Raw genomic sequence first — 12,868 nt, 5'->3', positions numbered from 1 at the left:
GTAGGAACTAAATGTTGATGTCATTTTGACATTCGTTTTGTTTCACCATTAACTATTAGATGTTGGTTAATAACATTTAAAATGATTCGTAAGGATATAAATATTTTTATAATAATAATAATAATAATTTATTAATTATATAATAATTACATTTAATAAATAATAATAAATAAACAATATCCTTAATAAATTTTCTTTATGAATAATAATAATAATATTTAATAAAAGATCTTATATATTTTCTTACTATTTTATTAAATAATCAAATTTAAAAAGTTAAAAGAAAATAAAAACATGTGAATTAAAATGACAAATTTTAAAAATGAAAGGATCTTATGATTTTTGCTAAATGAACTTAGACCAAGCAACAGCTATTGCATCTGTAAACGGTAAAGACCGCACACCATAAGGATGGATTTCAAAGATTTACAAACTAAGTTGGCTTGCACTCAAGGACGTTGCGACCATCCAATTTACACAAAATTAATCTATTTATAAACATGTTTTAAAATTAAAGTTAATTTTAAAAACTATTTATCATACAATCACTTTAAGTATTTGATGAATTCAACAACTAAAAATTAAGACAAAAGTATTTACCAAGCAAGGTCAAATCAGACCTAAAACTTGTTTCCACTCAAATATAATATTCTCACAATTAAGTAAAACTCACATTCATGCACAATTTTCACGCTTTCATGCATGCCAACATAAACTAATTTTATTTCAAACTAATAAATAAATCCAATACCACTAGGAAATAATAATTAAATAAACCCCAATAGAGAAGAAAATTATAATTCTAAATGAAAATTAAACTAAATAATACGGAGTAATATTCTTTAAAAAAAAAAAAAGTTCGTTGCAAAGGGGAGAATTTCCACCTCCGGGAAGCTTCTGCAGTTCTGCGTGAGCTAGGCTCATTTTAATTTATTACACCCATCTCACCGAATATTCAATTTAGAGTAAGGATAAATATGTAATAAATATTTTGATAATGAATATTTAATTCAAACTCAATTATTAACATTTATTTTTGAAAAAAATATCAATTTTGTCATTTATTTATACAAAATAGGAATTTTAATAACTTAATTATTTACATAAACATTATTAATCATATCATTTGTAATAAGGTAGCAATTTTAATAATTTATAATTTGAATACATGAAAAAATCTGTAATTTATAATTTTAAAGTATTAACATTTCCATTAATAATCCATAATTTATCTCATAAAAATTTAGAGAGCGACCTCAAGAATTAAAAGGTTGAAATTGCTATTCTATATAAAGGTAACATTTGTGTGAGACATGTCGGATATTTGATTAATGGATCAAATCTTTGATTAATGGGTCGGGCTTTTTAGCTCATTAATTAAAGATCTGACCCGTCTAACGGATTAAGATCCGTGAAACGGTCTCACACAAGTTTTTGTCTTCATATAAATAGTAGTACATAACACTATTTTCCCAATTGCTATACCATAGACCAGGGTTGGTTCCTATTGCATTGTGAACCCTGATACAAAAATTATGTACCTTCAGTTAACACATTCTGTATATACAGTTAACAGTTTATATACATGTAAACAAATAACTTGATAATTGCTGACACATAATATGATAGCTACCGGTACATAAACTGTCGACTACATATACATAATTTGAAGATTTCTTGAACCAGGGACCATGTCTACAATGCATTGTAGACCCTGATCCGTAGCATAATTTGTCCTATTTTCCATTTATTTTTATTTAAGTGTGATAAGCATTTAGCTTAATTTTGATGAATTTGTTGGGTTAAGGTATTAACAACACATCACCACCTACTAAAGATCAGAACATCATCTCCAAACCAAATATTATAGTAATGAGCAAGAAAATCACAAGTTAATGCCTTAAATGAGAAATTAAAAATATATTAAAGGGTTGAGTTAAACAAAGAATTTCCCACAAATGGAAAATGACTCTTCCCTAAACTGCCAACAACCAATGCGTATATGCTCATTGATTAGGCAGAGATACAGTCATTTTCCTGTCAGAAATTCAGTTGTGTCAAAATACACCATTCATAAGGTGGAGGCAAAGTGAAGCAAACACCAAACCAAAACTAAAAACTAAAAACTAAATTAGCCTCTCTTTGCCCTTTCCCCTTCTCTCCAACTTCCCTTCTTCAACATCAAGCCAAGAAAATTAAAAACCAGTCTCTATCTCTCAAACAACTAAGTCACCATTAAACATTATTCCTTTGTCAAAACAATGATGGTGGTAAAACCTGGAGCAATGCATACATGGCTGATATGTTAAGCAAGTTTAGGTGATAGATAGCGACCACGAGGAGGGCACGGTCATCACCCCTCAAAAAGGCTCTTTCTTCTGCACCAGCAACTCATTGGGTGCCTTTTTTCTTCTTTTTTCTGGTGAACTGCTTGAGACAAGACTAGCAAATTAAAGAAAGGAATCCCGGGGGGACGTGGTTTCTCGGGAATCAGAAATGCAGCTTCACATATCTCCGAGCCTGAGGCACGTAACGGTGCTTCCCACCAAAGGCGTGAAGGAGTTCATCAAGTTCAGAATTGTGTCCAGACGGGTGTCCTTTCGCGTGGTCTTCTACTCCCTCCTGCTCTTCACGTTTCTTCTCCGGTTCGTGTTCTTGTTGACGGCTGTGGACACCATTGACGGAGAAAGCAAGTGTTCAGGCATAGGTAACGCCCTCGATCGTACTTCCCATATAATTAGCAGCACTCTTGCCCATAATGTGTAACCACAAATGGAAAACAAATATATGTTTAGCATAAAAAGCTTAAATGACTAAAATGGAAAGAATCGGGAAAGCAAATGCCTTTTTTCAGTTACACATGTCATCAGGTTACTTTTTATTTTTTCCTTTTTACAGTAATTTTCTGAAATGATGAAACTTGAAGCATTTAGTGACATTAACAAGTGTGTAATGTGATTAGAAATGAAACTTCAACCTAATGCAGGTTGCTTTGGAAGAAAAATACGACCGAGTATTTTAGGAAGGCAGCTTGAATCAACGGTAAGCTCATAACTAGACTTTGACCTAAATGGCTTTCATTTTCATTAGAAGAATACAAATTAGAATGAAGATTTCTATTTTCTGTTAGCTCCCAGAAGTGATATACAGTGTATTGGAGGAACCAGCAAACGAAACCGAGATACAAGTTGGACCAGAAACACCTCAGACCCTCGAAGACTTAATTGCAGAATTCAAAGGTGATAGACCCGATGCAAAGACCTTTGCAGTCAAGCTAAAAGCTATGGTATGGCATTGTTACTAATTTCCCTCCTGATTAGATCAGACAGATAAAATTCCATTATGAAGTATATAAAATTCTAAAGATGAAATGCTTCTTTCGATGTGAATTATCTAAAATCAATAGGCTTACTTGTGTTTATTTTCCTAACAGATCAATTTCCTTGAGCAAACAACTAGAACTGCAAAAATCCAAGAGTACCTGTATCGCCACGTGGCATCCAATAGCATCCCTAAACAGCTGCACTGCCTTTCGCTAATGTTAGCAAATGAGCACTCGAGCAATGCTAATGCTCGTCTCCAGTTACCATCACCGGAGCTTGTCCCTGCCCTTGTTGATAACTCGTTCTTCCATTTCGTTCTGGCCTCTGACAATGTTCTTGCTGCCTCTGTTGTTGCTTCATCACTAGTCCAAAACTCATTGCACCCAGAAAAGTTTGTGCTTCACATAATCACAGACAAAAAAACTTACTCCCAAATGCAGGCATGGTTTTCCTTGCATCCTTTGACACCTGCAATCGTTGAGGTTAAAGGGTTGCACCATTTCGATTGGTTCACAAAAGGGAAAGTTCCGGTTTTGGAAGCAATGGAAAAAGACCAAAAAGCACGGTCCCAGTTCAGGGGAGGTTCTTCTGCCATTGTGGCAAATCAAACTGAAAAACCTCGTATTATTGCTGCAAAGTTGCAAGCACTCAGCCCTAAGTACAACTCACTGATGAATCACATTCGGATTCATTTGCCAGAGGTTAGTCTTGAAATTCATCTGTTCTAAAATTGTTTGCAATCTTCTTTTTCTTTTCTTTTCTTTTCTTTTTTTTCCTGAAATGTAAATTGGGCTTGCAGTTGTTTCCTAGTCTGAACAAAGTGGTCTTCCTTGATGATGACATAGTGGTTCAAACTGATCTTTCACCTCTATGGGACATTGACATGAATGGAAAGGTGAATGGAGCAGTGCAAACCTGCAGAGGGGAGGATAAGTCTGTGATGTTTAAGCACTTCAAAAGTTATCTCAACTTTTCTCACCCTCTAATAGCAAAAAATTTCGATCCTAATGAATGTGCATGGGCATACGGCATGAACATCTTCGATCTTGAGGCATGGAGAAGAACTAATATAAGTCAGACATACCACCACTGGCTTGAACAGGTAAATTACAAACTTAATTTAAAGGTAGCCCAATTGTTCAAGAAGTGATTTTCTTGGCTACAATACTACTTGTTAGGATCAAACGCTTACCACTATGCCAGAAGTGATAGCTAGTAGCGAAGGCGCAACTTTATTTCCTTATACCGCCACATTTTCGAGAGGCAGGTTGCTGGACTTGGCCCTTCAGCCTCCGCCTAACAATCCCTCTAGTCACCTGGTGCTGGACTTGGCCCTTCACTGCCCTCAGCCCAACAATAAACCATATCACGAAATTCAGAGCTGAGGTTCTGATTAAGAACCTAAGTTCCAAATACTAATATTTCTATGAATCTATGATAAAGAGTGACAGTTTTTTAATCTCCACTGCAGAACTTAAAATCAGACCTGAGTTTGTGGCAACTAGGGACATTACCTCCGGGCCTAATCGCATTCCACGGCCATGTACATGTCATTGATTCCTTCTGGCACATGTTAGGTCTTGGCTACCAGGATAATACAAGCATTGCAGATGCTGCAAGTGCGGGTGTTGTCCACTTCAATGGCAGAGCAAAACCCTGGCTAGACATAGCATTCCCACAACTCCGATCATTATGGACCAAGTATGTCAATTTCTCGGATACATTCATTAAAAGGTGTCATATAACGGCATCATGAGTTTGGTTCAGGAAGGACTATCTCGATCTTCAGCTTTCATAGAGGAGAAGAATCCAGGGAATCATTTTTGAAAGCAGGGGCAACAGCTCCTGATATGAGTATATGAGAAGAAAGCTGCCCCCGGACTTACGTTTTGTCAACTGGTCTTCCTTCACTACAAGCACCCAAAGTTGTCTTCTTTATTGTATAAATGCATGGTTGGTTTTAAGATTATCTTAGGATGTCTGAATTTTTTCTCAATATGTATCTTCGTCAAAGAAATCCCAATGCAAATATATTAAGAAAAAACTATATTCAACTTGAAGAATTCAAAATTTTCAAATTTTCAAATGTCAAGGTTCAGTTACTTCATTGAGAAATGAGAATCACAACCTGAAGAAATAAACTTCCAGCCAAACCTCAGCTACTGGAAACCTATGCAAGATGACACTAAAAATGGAGAGTTCCAATATTATAGCCATGATGTGTTTGGCCCCCTTTATACATATTTCTACTGCTTGCCCACAAAATGCGAAATCCCTCGCCCCGGGCCCCCACACCACGGCCCAACAGGAATTGTGGAGGTGGTAAATCATGGTAATTCAGCGGCCCATTAAGTAGGAGAATCAGTGTCTGGTGCCCACAAGGAACCACCACATTAGGTGTGACTCCCATAGTGCAAGGCTCGAAACTACGTCTTGCCCACAATCTGTCACCCAGGAATCAACTGAGCTACCTATGCGGGACAGGTATTTCTACTGCTGAAAACAGCAGAGTTTGGGACTTAATGTCCTACAACTATGTTGATTGGCTTATGTAATGTAACAGAGGAAACATTTACACTAGAAAGAAATCAAACCAATGAAGACCACATGAAGGAACAAATTTTAAACAGTGAAGTAACATTTTCTTGAACCCAAAAGTCAATAGATACCTTGTGTATTTAAGCCCAAAGGGCTCTCAGCCTCTCACAGCTATCAATATACAATCATAACACACAAAAACTAGGTGGGGGAGCAAAATGTGAGGAAAATATTAGAAAATGTTGAGATATGCATTCAAGTTTTACCAGTCACATTTGACATCAAGCCCTTCAAGAACTTTGCAGACTTTGTGAGTGGAGAATTCATGGCCATCAAGTTGTACAGAACATTCTCAACTTCAGTGAAGGATGGCCTTGATTTGAAAGTGGAGACTAGCTTCAACTCTCCCTCTTCTTCAACCAACACGTTCCATCTCTCGCCGCTCAAAACCCCATCTCTCACACACTTAAAAACCACACCTTTTCTCCTGTTCAGAACCCCTCTAACCTCCAATCCCATGAATGAGTACACTACTTCAAATGAACCCACAAATCCACTCAATTCCCCAAAGCTGCCCTCTTCTTCGAACCCCCATTTGGGGTTGAAAATCACCACGGGCTTAGGGTACAAATTATCAGTGATATTCTTCATAGCTTCAAGCTGTGAAACCTCTGGAGCCAAAAACACAACCACATCGGAAGAATTTAAATTCAAAATCCTGGTATTGTCCCCGTTAGTTACCGACAAAACGTCTAGGTTTTCAACTATGGTGCTCGAAGAACGAGTTTCAAAGGCTTTAGCAGCCGCAGCCAAGGTTTTATCCGGCCAGAGAATAAGAATCTTGATTTTAGAGCCTTTCCTTTTGATGGGCATGTCTGCAAAGACATCAATCGCGAGCTGAGAGAGAGAAGAGGGCGAGTCATCGATCACCGGAATCTCGACCCGGAATCTGGGTTGCTTTAGCTTCTTGAGCCGGCCGGCGAGTTTGGCATTGTTGAGGGGCTTCTCTAAAGTGGTGGAAAGAGAGGTCTTTGCCTGGGAAATAGCTTCTTCTTTGGTGGTAGGTGGGGTGGGGGAGGAGAGAGCACACTGGGGGAATCTTGATTTGGTTAAGGAAATAGTAGAAAGGTTATCACAGTGAAGATGATGGAGTGGAGGGGAGAAGAAAGATGGATACTGAATTTGTGTCAGCTTGAAATGGACATTGGGCTTTGAAGTTCTGATGAATTGAGAGTGGAATTTTACAAGATTGGAAGCCATTTTAGTATTATGCAGAGTTTCTGCAGATCAAGAAAGTTGAGTGCACAAGACACAAATTTTTGGAATCAAAGTGGGTTGATAACTTGTTGTGGATAAAGTGAAAGATCACAGCCTCACAAATTGGATCTCCTTCCATTCCCAAATGTCCCTCAATACCCCCAAAAATAAAAGTTTGGATCCCTCAATGCCAATTTTGATATGCATATCACTAAATTAAAAGAAAGTAAATCAAAATTAATGAGCATGTCAATGAGGGTTAGGCTGTTGACATTTACAAATAAAACCACCATAACTCCTTAGTTTGAAGATCACAGAGTCTTGAGTTTTTTTTTCCCTTTTTTTTTTTTTTTGGATAAGTAAGATTGTAGGATCTTACACCATCCATGGAATAAAGTTTCAAGTATTAAACCTAAAAGTTACATAGAAAATGGGCAATAACAAAATCAATGGACAACTAAAACACAAAGTGAACCCAACTGTTACAGGCTTAGCTGCCAAGATTAAGCCACTGGAGGTCGGAGTACATGGTCCTGTGAGGTGTCAACAGCAGCAGGCGGCAAGAACTGCCACATGGCTACTCCGGGGTAGCTAATCACCGGCACCACCTTAGTTCCCGGGGTGTGGCCTTGAGCAGCAAATGCAGCTGCCGGCATGGCAGGAGACAGGAGAGCAGGTTGCGTGTTCATGGTCTTCAGTTGTTGCTCTAGCTTATCTTTCTCAGCCTTAAGCCTCTGTTTCTCATCTCGAAGTTCATTTTTCTCGGTCTATGCAATTTGAAAAATAAAGAGATTAAAGAAAGGTACAGGATTAACTCAAGAGTAGCTTTGGTTTTCATCATACTTGATGTAATTGCATATCAGAGTACAGGGTAATAAACTTTGGTTAACAGTTAACTGTATGCTATATCCGAGACTAAAGCAAATAAGAAAGAAACTCTCACCTTCAACTCTTTTATTTTCTCCTGCAGATTCGAATTTGAGTCTTTCAGCTTCTGAGCTTCATCACGGAGCTGTGTTACCACACGTACAGCATCAATTAGGATAGCAGATTTGTCTGTTTTAGGGGGCCTGCCTGGCTCAAGGAGTGCACCCAATTCCATGAACCTACATCAAGTCCAATTGTTTATATCAGAGAAAGAAAATGGTAAAGATGATAATAAGAGAATGAATAATGAGCAGACTTGTCATTTAGCTTATCCCTTCGCAGCTTCTCCCTGCATGCTTTGGAACTTGTTGCGGTGCATGATTCAGCTCTTGGTCTGTAAAAGAATATAAAATGGTGAGAGAAAAAATGCATCGAGTAAGGCTGTCTTGACCAGTAACTAAAGTTCCCTACAAAATCACAATTAGGTCCTTTATAAACAATTTATATCAGTGTTACAATTAACTGTAGTGAAGTAAGCTAGTATATCAATATGGCTTGGTGCATAATCTTAAACAATAATTATGGAACATTGGAACCTAATATAAAACTTGTGTAGAGTAGGGGCAAGGTCACATTTTTCCTTGTAAGAACTCTAACTTCAATAGACCTGTTCTGATAGGCTCTATCATGGTTTCACCTAAAGTAGAACAGCATTTTGTTATTAATTAAGATTGCATATAGAACAAGGCCTGAATTAAAGAATCCTATAGTCTTGGGAAGAGTTATGAAACTGCAATACATCAAGCAAACTAACAGCATAATGCAGTAAGAATGGTGACAGGAGAGTGAAAGTACTTAAAAAATGAAAACTATATGTCTATATGGCCCAACAGAAATTATTTTAGGTCAACAACTTCAGAGAAATTTAATACTCTAAGGACAAAGTGTGGAATCATGTCCACCTACAAAACTCGGTAATGAGAGTGGAGACACAAAAACATGCAAATAGAAGAAATAAAAGTTTTACCGTTTTTTGGAGCCAGCATCCTTTGTGCCATCAGAATCCCCAAATGATCCATCAAGTTCAGGACTAACAAGTTAGATATCCAAGAGTAAAAAAGAAAAGAAGAGGAAAAAAAAGGATTAGAATATAGGCAAGGACATAAAACAATGAAATAATGCTTATGGAAAAATTTTAAAAATGACTACTGACTAAAGAAGAATGAACTTTATATAAATTATGAGGATGAATGATTGAGAAACAATGTGCGAGGTCATCATTGTAGTACCAGGCAAAAGGCCTTAAAATTTAAGAAGGCTTTATTAGAAGGTAGAAAAGCTTACTGTCATTTCTTGATAAGAAAAGGTATTTATAGATTGTAGAACTTAGGTAGCAAAACAGATTCAGTTTCCCCAGCTTATATCTTCAAGGTATAGGCACTTAATTAGGCTGTATATTTACCCCAGAATTCATTGACTTCATGTTGACTGAATTTTGAATAAGATGAAATATAAATGTAAACTAGATATGGTTTAGCCCAGTTTTCTGATGAACGATAATGACCTAGAGCAAGAATATAGCCTCACTTCACTGCCTCCATAGCCATTACTCATAAGCAGATCAGGAATAAATTTCTCGACAACCCATGCTCTCTGTTAGGTCTGTAAGAAATATTTTAATCTCTCAGCTGCAATCTATCATCCAGTTTAAGAAAATCATTCTTTTTCCCTCTTCGTTTTTAATTTTTTATTATTTTTTAAATAAATCAAACAAACAAACAAATCTCTTTGCTGCTTATGAGTTCTCCCATCACCCAATTGCTGAACAGGATTTTTCCTCATGAACTTTCATTATGCAAGCTACATGCTCTATATGCAATATTTCTTTAGTTCCCTGTCTTCAACCACACCCATCCTTTATTCTTTTTTCCCTTTCAATTTCTATGTGTTTTTATCTGTGGTGTTACAGTAACAAAAGTACAAGACAGTTGATTGTGATTGAACATAGGTTAAAGCATCCTAACCCAATGATTGCATTTCAACATAGCATTTGTTATCATTGCAACCTCTTTATAATGTTCAAATTAGTTTGTTACAGTGTATGCACCTCCACAAGCATACTTTCAGCCGCCAAACATAGTTACTCCTTTTTATCTCCCCTACAGGTAAATTTAAAACCAAGCACACCAGATCAATAAACCTGGTGGCTTACACTGGATCTATTCATGCTAAATTCTGCATTCAAAAACAAGTGCATCTATTTCGGACATAAATTAATTCCACCTTTTCCACACAGCAATAAACAGGAAACGTATCACATCTTTGTACAAAAGCTCACCAAATGGCCAAATTAAACACCATATCAATTATCTTGAAAGCAGTCAATTATATATCTTTTCCATTCTGAAGATAACGACAAGCTAAAGATTTTCCTATTCCCCTAATCAGAACCAAGCAAGTTTCAGAGAGCAGACAACTGGTAGAAACTTCAGAGTTCAAATAAAGCTTTAAAAAATTCTAAAATAACAGATTCTGCAGCAATGAGGCGGCGAATCACAAAATTGTCAGAAGTGTAGCCAAAAAAACCCCTAATTACACTCAAAGATCCGAACTCCACCCATAACTATACAAAATTACAGTAAAATAAATGAAGTCGAGACCAAGTAATTATCGTTTAGGGCTAAAGTTAAGCTACCTGACAGTGGATGAACCATTCAAGGGCTGCACAGGCCAGCTGAACCCGGTAGCCAAACCCGAGAAATTTGCATCAGGAGCAGTGATATCTTCGACCCCGTAATCGTAGAGCCAATTGGTATTCTCCGGCGACACCATTTCCCAATCAGTTGACGGAGAGAAAGGTAATTGGGAGGAGAGAGAGAGAGAGAGAGGATAGTTTCTGATTACAAATTTACAATTGAAGAAAATGGAATATTGGGAATTTAATTTGATTTGATTATCATGGAAAATGAAGGAACTATTTTCTATTTTTTTTTCTTTTTTTAATTTACTCTGCAAATTGCCTTTTTAGTAATTAATTAATGGATTTAATTAATTAATTAAAGATTCCCCCGCGCATTTGCACTACTTCCATACTTCGCCGGTTAATTTTCTTCAATTATTTTTTTGTTCTTTTTTAGTTTACCCTGCAAATTGTCCTTTTTTTAGTAGTTAATTAATGGAATTAATTATTTAATTATTTCTCTTAAAGAATTTGTTTCATCACTAGTTAGTATGTGAATTTTATTTTTTTTAGTTAGTTAGTATGGAAATTAGTGGAGCCTTTAGGAAGACTTAGAGAGTGTCACTCGTTTGAGGCATATTTTTTATTCAATTTAGTCTTAGTTTCTTTTTTGATATATCTCTTTTTTTATTAAAAAAAAAATTATATAGGTCAATAATTTGGTGTGACTTTACGGAGTATTATTAGCATATGTTATGATTTTATTAGAGAAAACAAAATTATTTGCACCAAAAAGTTTAAAATATTTTCTTAAAATTTTATAGTTATCTACAATATCATATGCGAGTGGTATATATTACGTGTTTAGTAGAGTTTTACTTCTTACCTTATTAAAAATATAAATTAAAGAAATATAACGTGCAATGAATTTTGAAATAAAGTATTAAAAACTAATATCATAGATATAGTAAAAGACTAGAAGCTATAGAAGTTTTGTACTGTAATTCGTATTTAGAACTTAATTAGCATGGTGAGATATACAATGATTATCTAATTAAAGGAGAATAAGTGAGATCACCTTATCTAAGCAGACTATAATTTATGCATAATTAATAATTATTCTTTTTAGTGGGCATATGTATATTATTTATATTTATTAAAAAAAAATACTTCTTGTTCTTTTGGAATCTAAGCTATGACTAGTGAGCATGAATTCCATTTAATGATAACCACTCATGTAATGCTTAAGAAATTCTTTAGAAACAATGTAACCCGGTCGCACAATTAGCGTAGTAATCACAATGTTTGTTCAAAAAAGAGATGATCGAGTGAATTGAGCATGATTTCCATACTAAAAGGTCGATTTTGGTTCTTACCAACACCCTGTCATTCTTCCATATGGTTTGCAAGTTATTATACAAGATTATATAAATAAAATTTATCTGGTGGACACCATTAAATAGTGACTACGAGTTTCTTTCTTCGCTAAAAAAAAAAATTCCACCCCACCTATTTCACTAAACATACTGCAACATGCCAACATAGTTTCAAATTAAACCTCAGTTGACATTTAAACACAATTTAGACATTACAAAGGCATGCATGCAGCTTGCCTTGTCCAATCCAACTAGGTTTAACTTGTCCCCATTGCCTTATTAATCACAATGAAACAAGAATAATTATCTCTGCATTTTCTTTTTATTAAAATAGAACTTTTTTTTTTTGCATGTATGGAAATTAATAGATTTGAAAGTTGGACAAAAATAGCAACATTACTTATTTTTTCTTTTTCTTTTTCTTCCTTTTTTTCAAACGTGTTTCAATCAAATTAAATTGCATTTGAAAAAAATAATTTTACATATTTTTGACCAAATTTCAAAATCAATATATTTTCGTCCAACTCATTACTAATTCAATCGAAAATCTTGAAATATCTTGTTTAAGCTGAGATCTTGGGTTACTGATCAAGGTGAACAAATTTATTCAATGGATTTATATATAAATGGTTAGTTATAGATTTATAGTTGCAAATTGTATAGGTAAATATTATTGTAACTTGATTTTTGGATTATAAAATAATAATTTATTCTCTTTTTTTTTTTTTGGTTGGAATTGACTAACTAAATTCATTGTTGAAAAACAAATTTGTGTAGGGGACAAAATTAGCTTTCAAGAGTTTGTGGGGGGGGGGGGGGGAGGGGGG

The 12,868-nt window shown here is 35.4% G+C and overlaps 3 protein-coding genes across 8 annotated transcripts; 1 reads left to right on the top strand and 2 right to left on the bottom strand.

Annotated features, from left to right (window-relative positions):
- Nucleotides 1-1,900: 1,900 nt before the first annotated feature.
- On the bottom strand, nucleotides 1,901-7,256 carry LOC116010444. 6 transcript variants are annotated; one of them, XR_004096921.1, is made up of 4 exons: nucleotides 6,128-7,256; nucleotides 4,838-5,233; nucleotides 3,482-3,791; nucleotides 1,901-2,748 (listed from the first exon to the last, which is right to left on the bottom strand). XR_004096921.1 is itself a non-coding variant. In XM_031249861.1 (2 exons), the coding sequence occupies exons 1-2, from the start codon at nucleotides 7,119-7,121 to the stop codon at nucleotides 3,748-3,750; spliced, it is 1,038 nt and encodes a 345-aa protein (XP_031105721.1). In that variant the 5' UTR covers nucleotides 7,122-7,256; the 3' UTR covers nucleotides 1,901-3,747. The 6 variants fall into 6 exon arrangements, 3 of the variants coding, with proteins under 3 accessions (XP_031105721.1, XP_031105720.1, XP_031105719.1); XR_004096919.1 differs by having other exon boundaries at nucleotides 1,901-3,791; XR_004096920.1 differs by lacking the exons at nucleotides 1,901-2,748; nucleotides 3,482-3,791 and adding an exon at nucleotides 4,015-4,238.
- Nucleotides 2,467-5,409, top strand: LOC116010443 (probable galacturonosyltransferase 12). Its single transcript, XM_031249857.1, has 6 exons — nucleotides 2,467-2,707; nucleotides 2,987-3,042; nucleotides 3,131-3,286; nucleotides 3,434-4,024; nucleotides 4,123-4,425; nucleotides 4,795-5,409. Exons 1-6 carry the CDS (start codon nucleotides 2,497-2,499, stop codon nucleotides 5,077-5,079), a joined length of 1,602 nt encoding a protein of 533 aa, XP_031105717.1. The 5' UTR covers nucleotides 2,467-2,496; the 3' UTR covers nucleotides 5,080-5,409.
- Nucleotides 7,257-7,371: 115 nt separating the features above from the next.
- Nucleotides 7,372-10,892, bottom strand: LOC116010445 (transcription factor ILR3-like). The gene is made up of 5 exons (XM_031249862.1): nucleotides 10,681-10,892; nucleotides 9,013-9,075; nucleotides 8,302-8,379; nucleotides 8,062-8,224; nucleotides 7,372-7,885 (listed from the first exon to the last, which is right to left on the bottom strand). The coding sequence occupies exons 1-5, from the start codon at nucleotides 10,815-10,817 to the stop codon at nucleotides 7,622-7,624; spliced, it is 705 nt and encodes a 234-aa protein (XP_031105722.1). The 5' UTR covers nucleotides 10,818-10,892; the 3' UTR covers nucleotides 7,372-7,621.
- Between the last annotated feature and the right edge of the window lie 1,976 nt (nucleotides 10,893-12,868).

Source organism: Ipomoea triloba, chromosome 2 (assembly GCF_003576645.1).
Source record: "Ipomoea triloba cultivar NCNSP0323 chromosome 2, ASM357664v1".
NCBI classification, from domain to species: Eukaryota; Viridiplantae; Streptophyta; class Magnoliopsida; order Solanales; family Convolvulaceae; genus Ipomoea; species Ipomoea triloba.
Note: the sequence above shows the minus strand (reverse complement) of the source record. Positions and strands in the feature narration are given on the sequence as shown.

What these genes read in the sequence shown, in the direction of transcription:
- LOC116010444 (XM_031249859.1), bottom strand. Translation starts at nt 7,121, where the DNA reads ATGGCTTCCAATCTTGTAAAATTCCACTCTCAATTCATCAGAACTTCA. An exon ending in CTTGATGTCAAATGTGACTG is followed by an intron (nt 5,234 to 6,127) that starts GTAAAACTTGAA and finishes GGGTGCTTGTAG; the next exon opens with TGAAGGAAGACCAGTTGACA.
- LOC116010445 (XM_031249862.1), bottom strand. Translation starts at nt 10,817, where the DNA reads ATGGTGTCGCCGGAGAATACCAATTGGCTCTACGATTACGGGGTCGAA. An exon ending in AATGGTTCATCCACTGTCAG is followed by an intron (nt 9,076 to 10,680) that starts GTAGCTTAACTT and finishes CTAACTTGTTAG; the next exon opens with TCCTGAACTTGATGGATCAT. An exon ending in GATGCTGGCTCCAAAAAACG is followed by an intron (nt 8,380 to 9,012) that starts GTAAAACTTTTA and finishes ATTCTTTTACAG; the next exon opens with ACCAAGAGCTGAATCATGCA.
- LOC116010443 (XM_031249857.1), top strand. Translation starts at nt 2,497, where the DNA reads ATGCAGCTTCACATATCTCCGAGCCTGAGGCACGTAACGGTGCTTCCC. An exon ending in GAAGGCAGCTTGAATCAACG is followed by an intron (nt 3,043 to 3,130) that starts GTAAGCTCATAA and finishes ATTTTCTGTTAG; the next exon opens with CTCCCAGAAGTGATATACAG. An exon ending in TTCGGATTCATTTGCCAGAG is followed by an intron (nt 4,025 to 4,122) that starts GTTAGTCTTGAA and finishes TTGGGCTTGCAG; the next exon opens with TTGTTTCCTAGTCTGAACAA.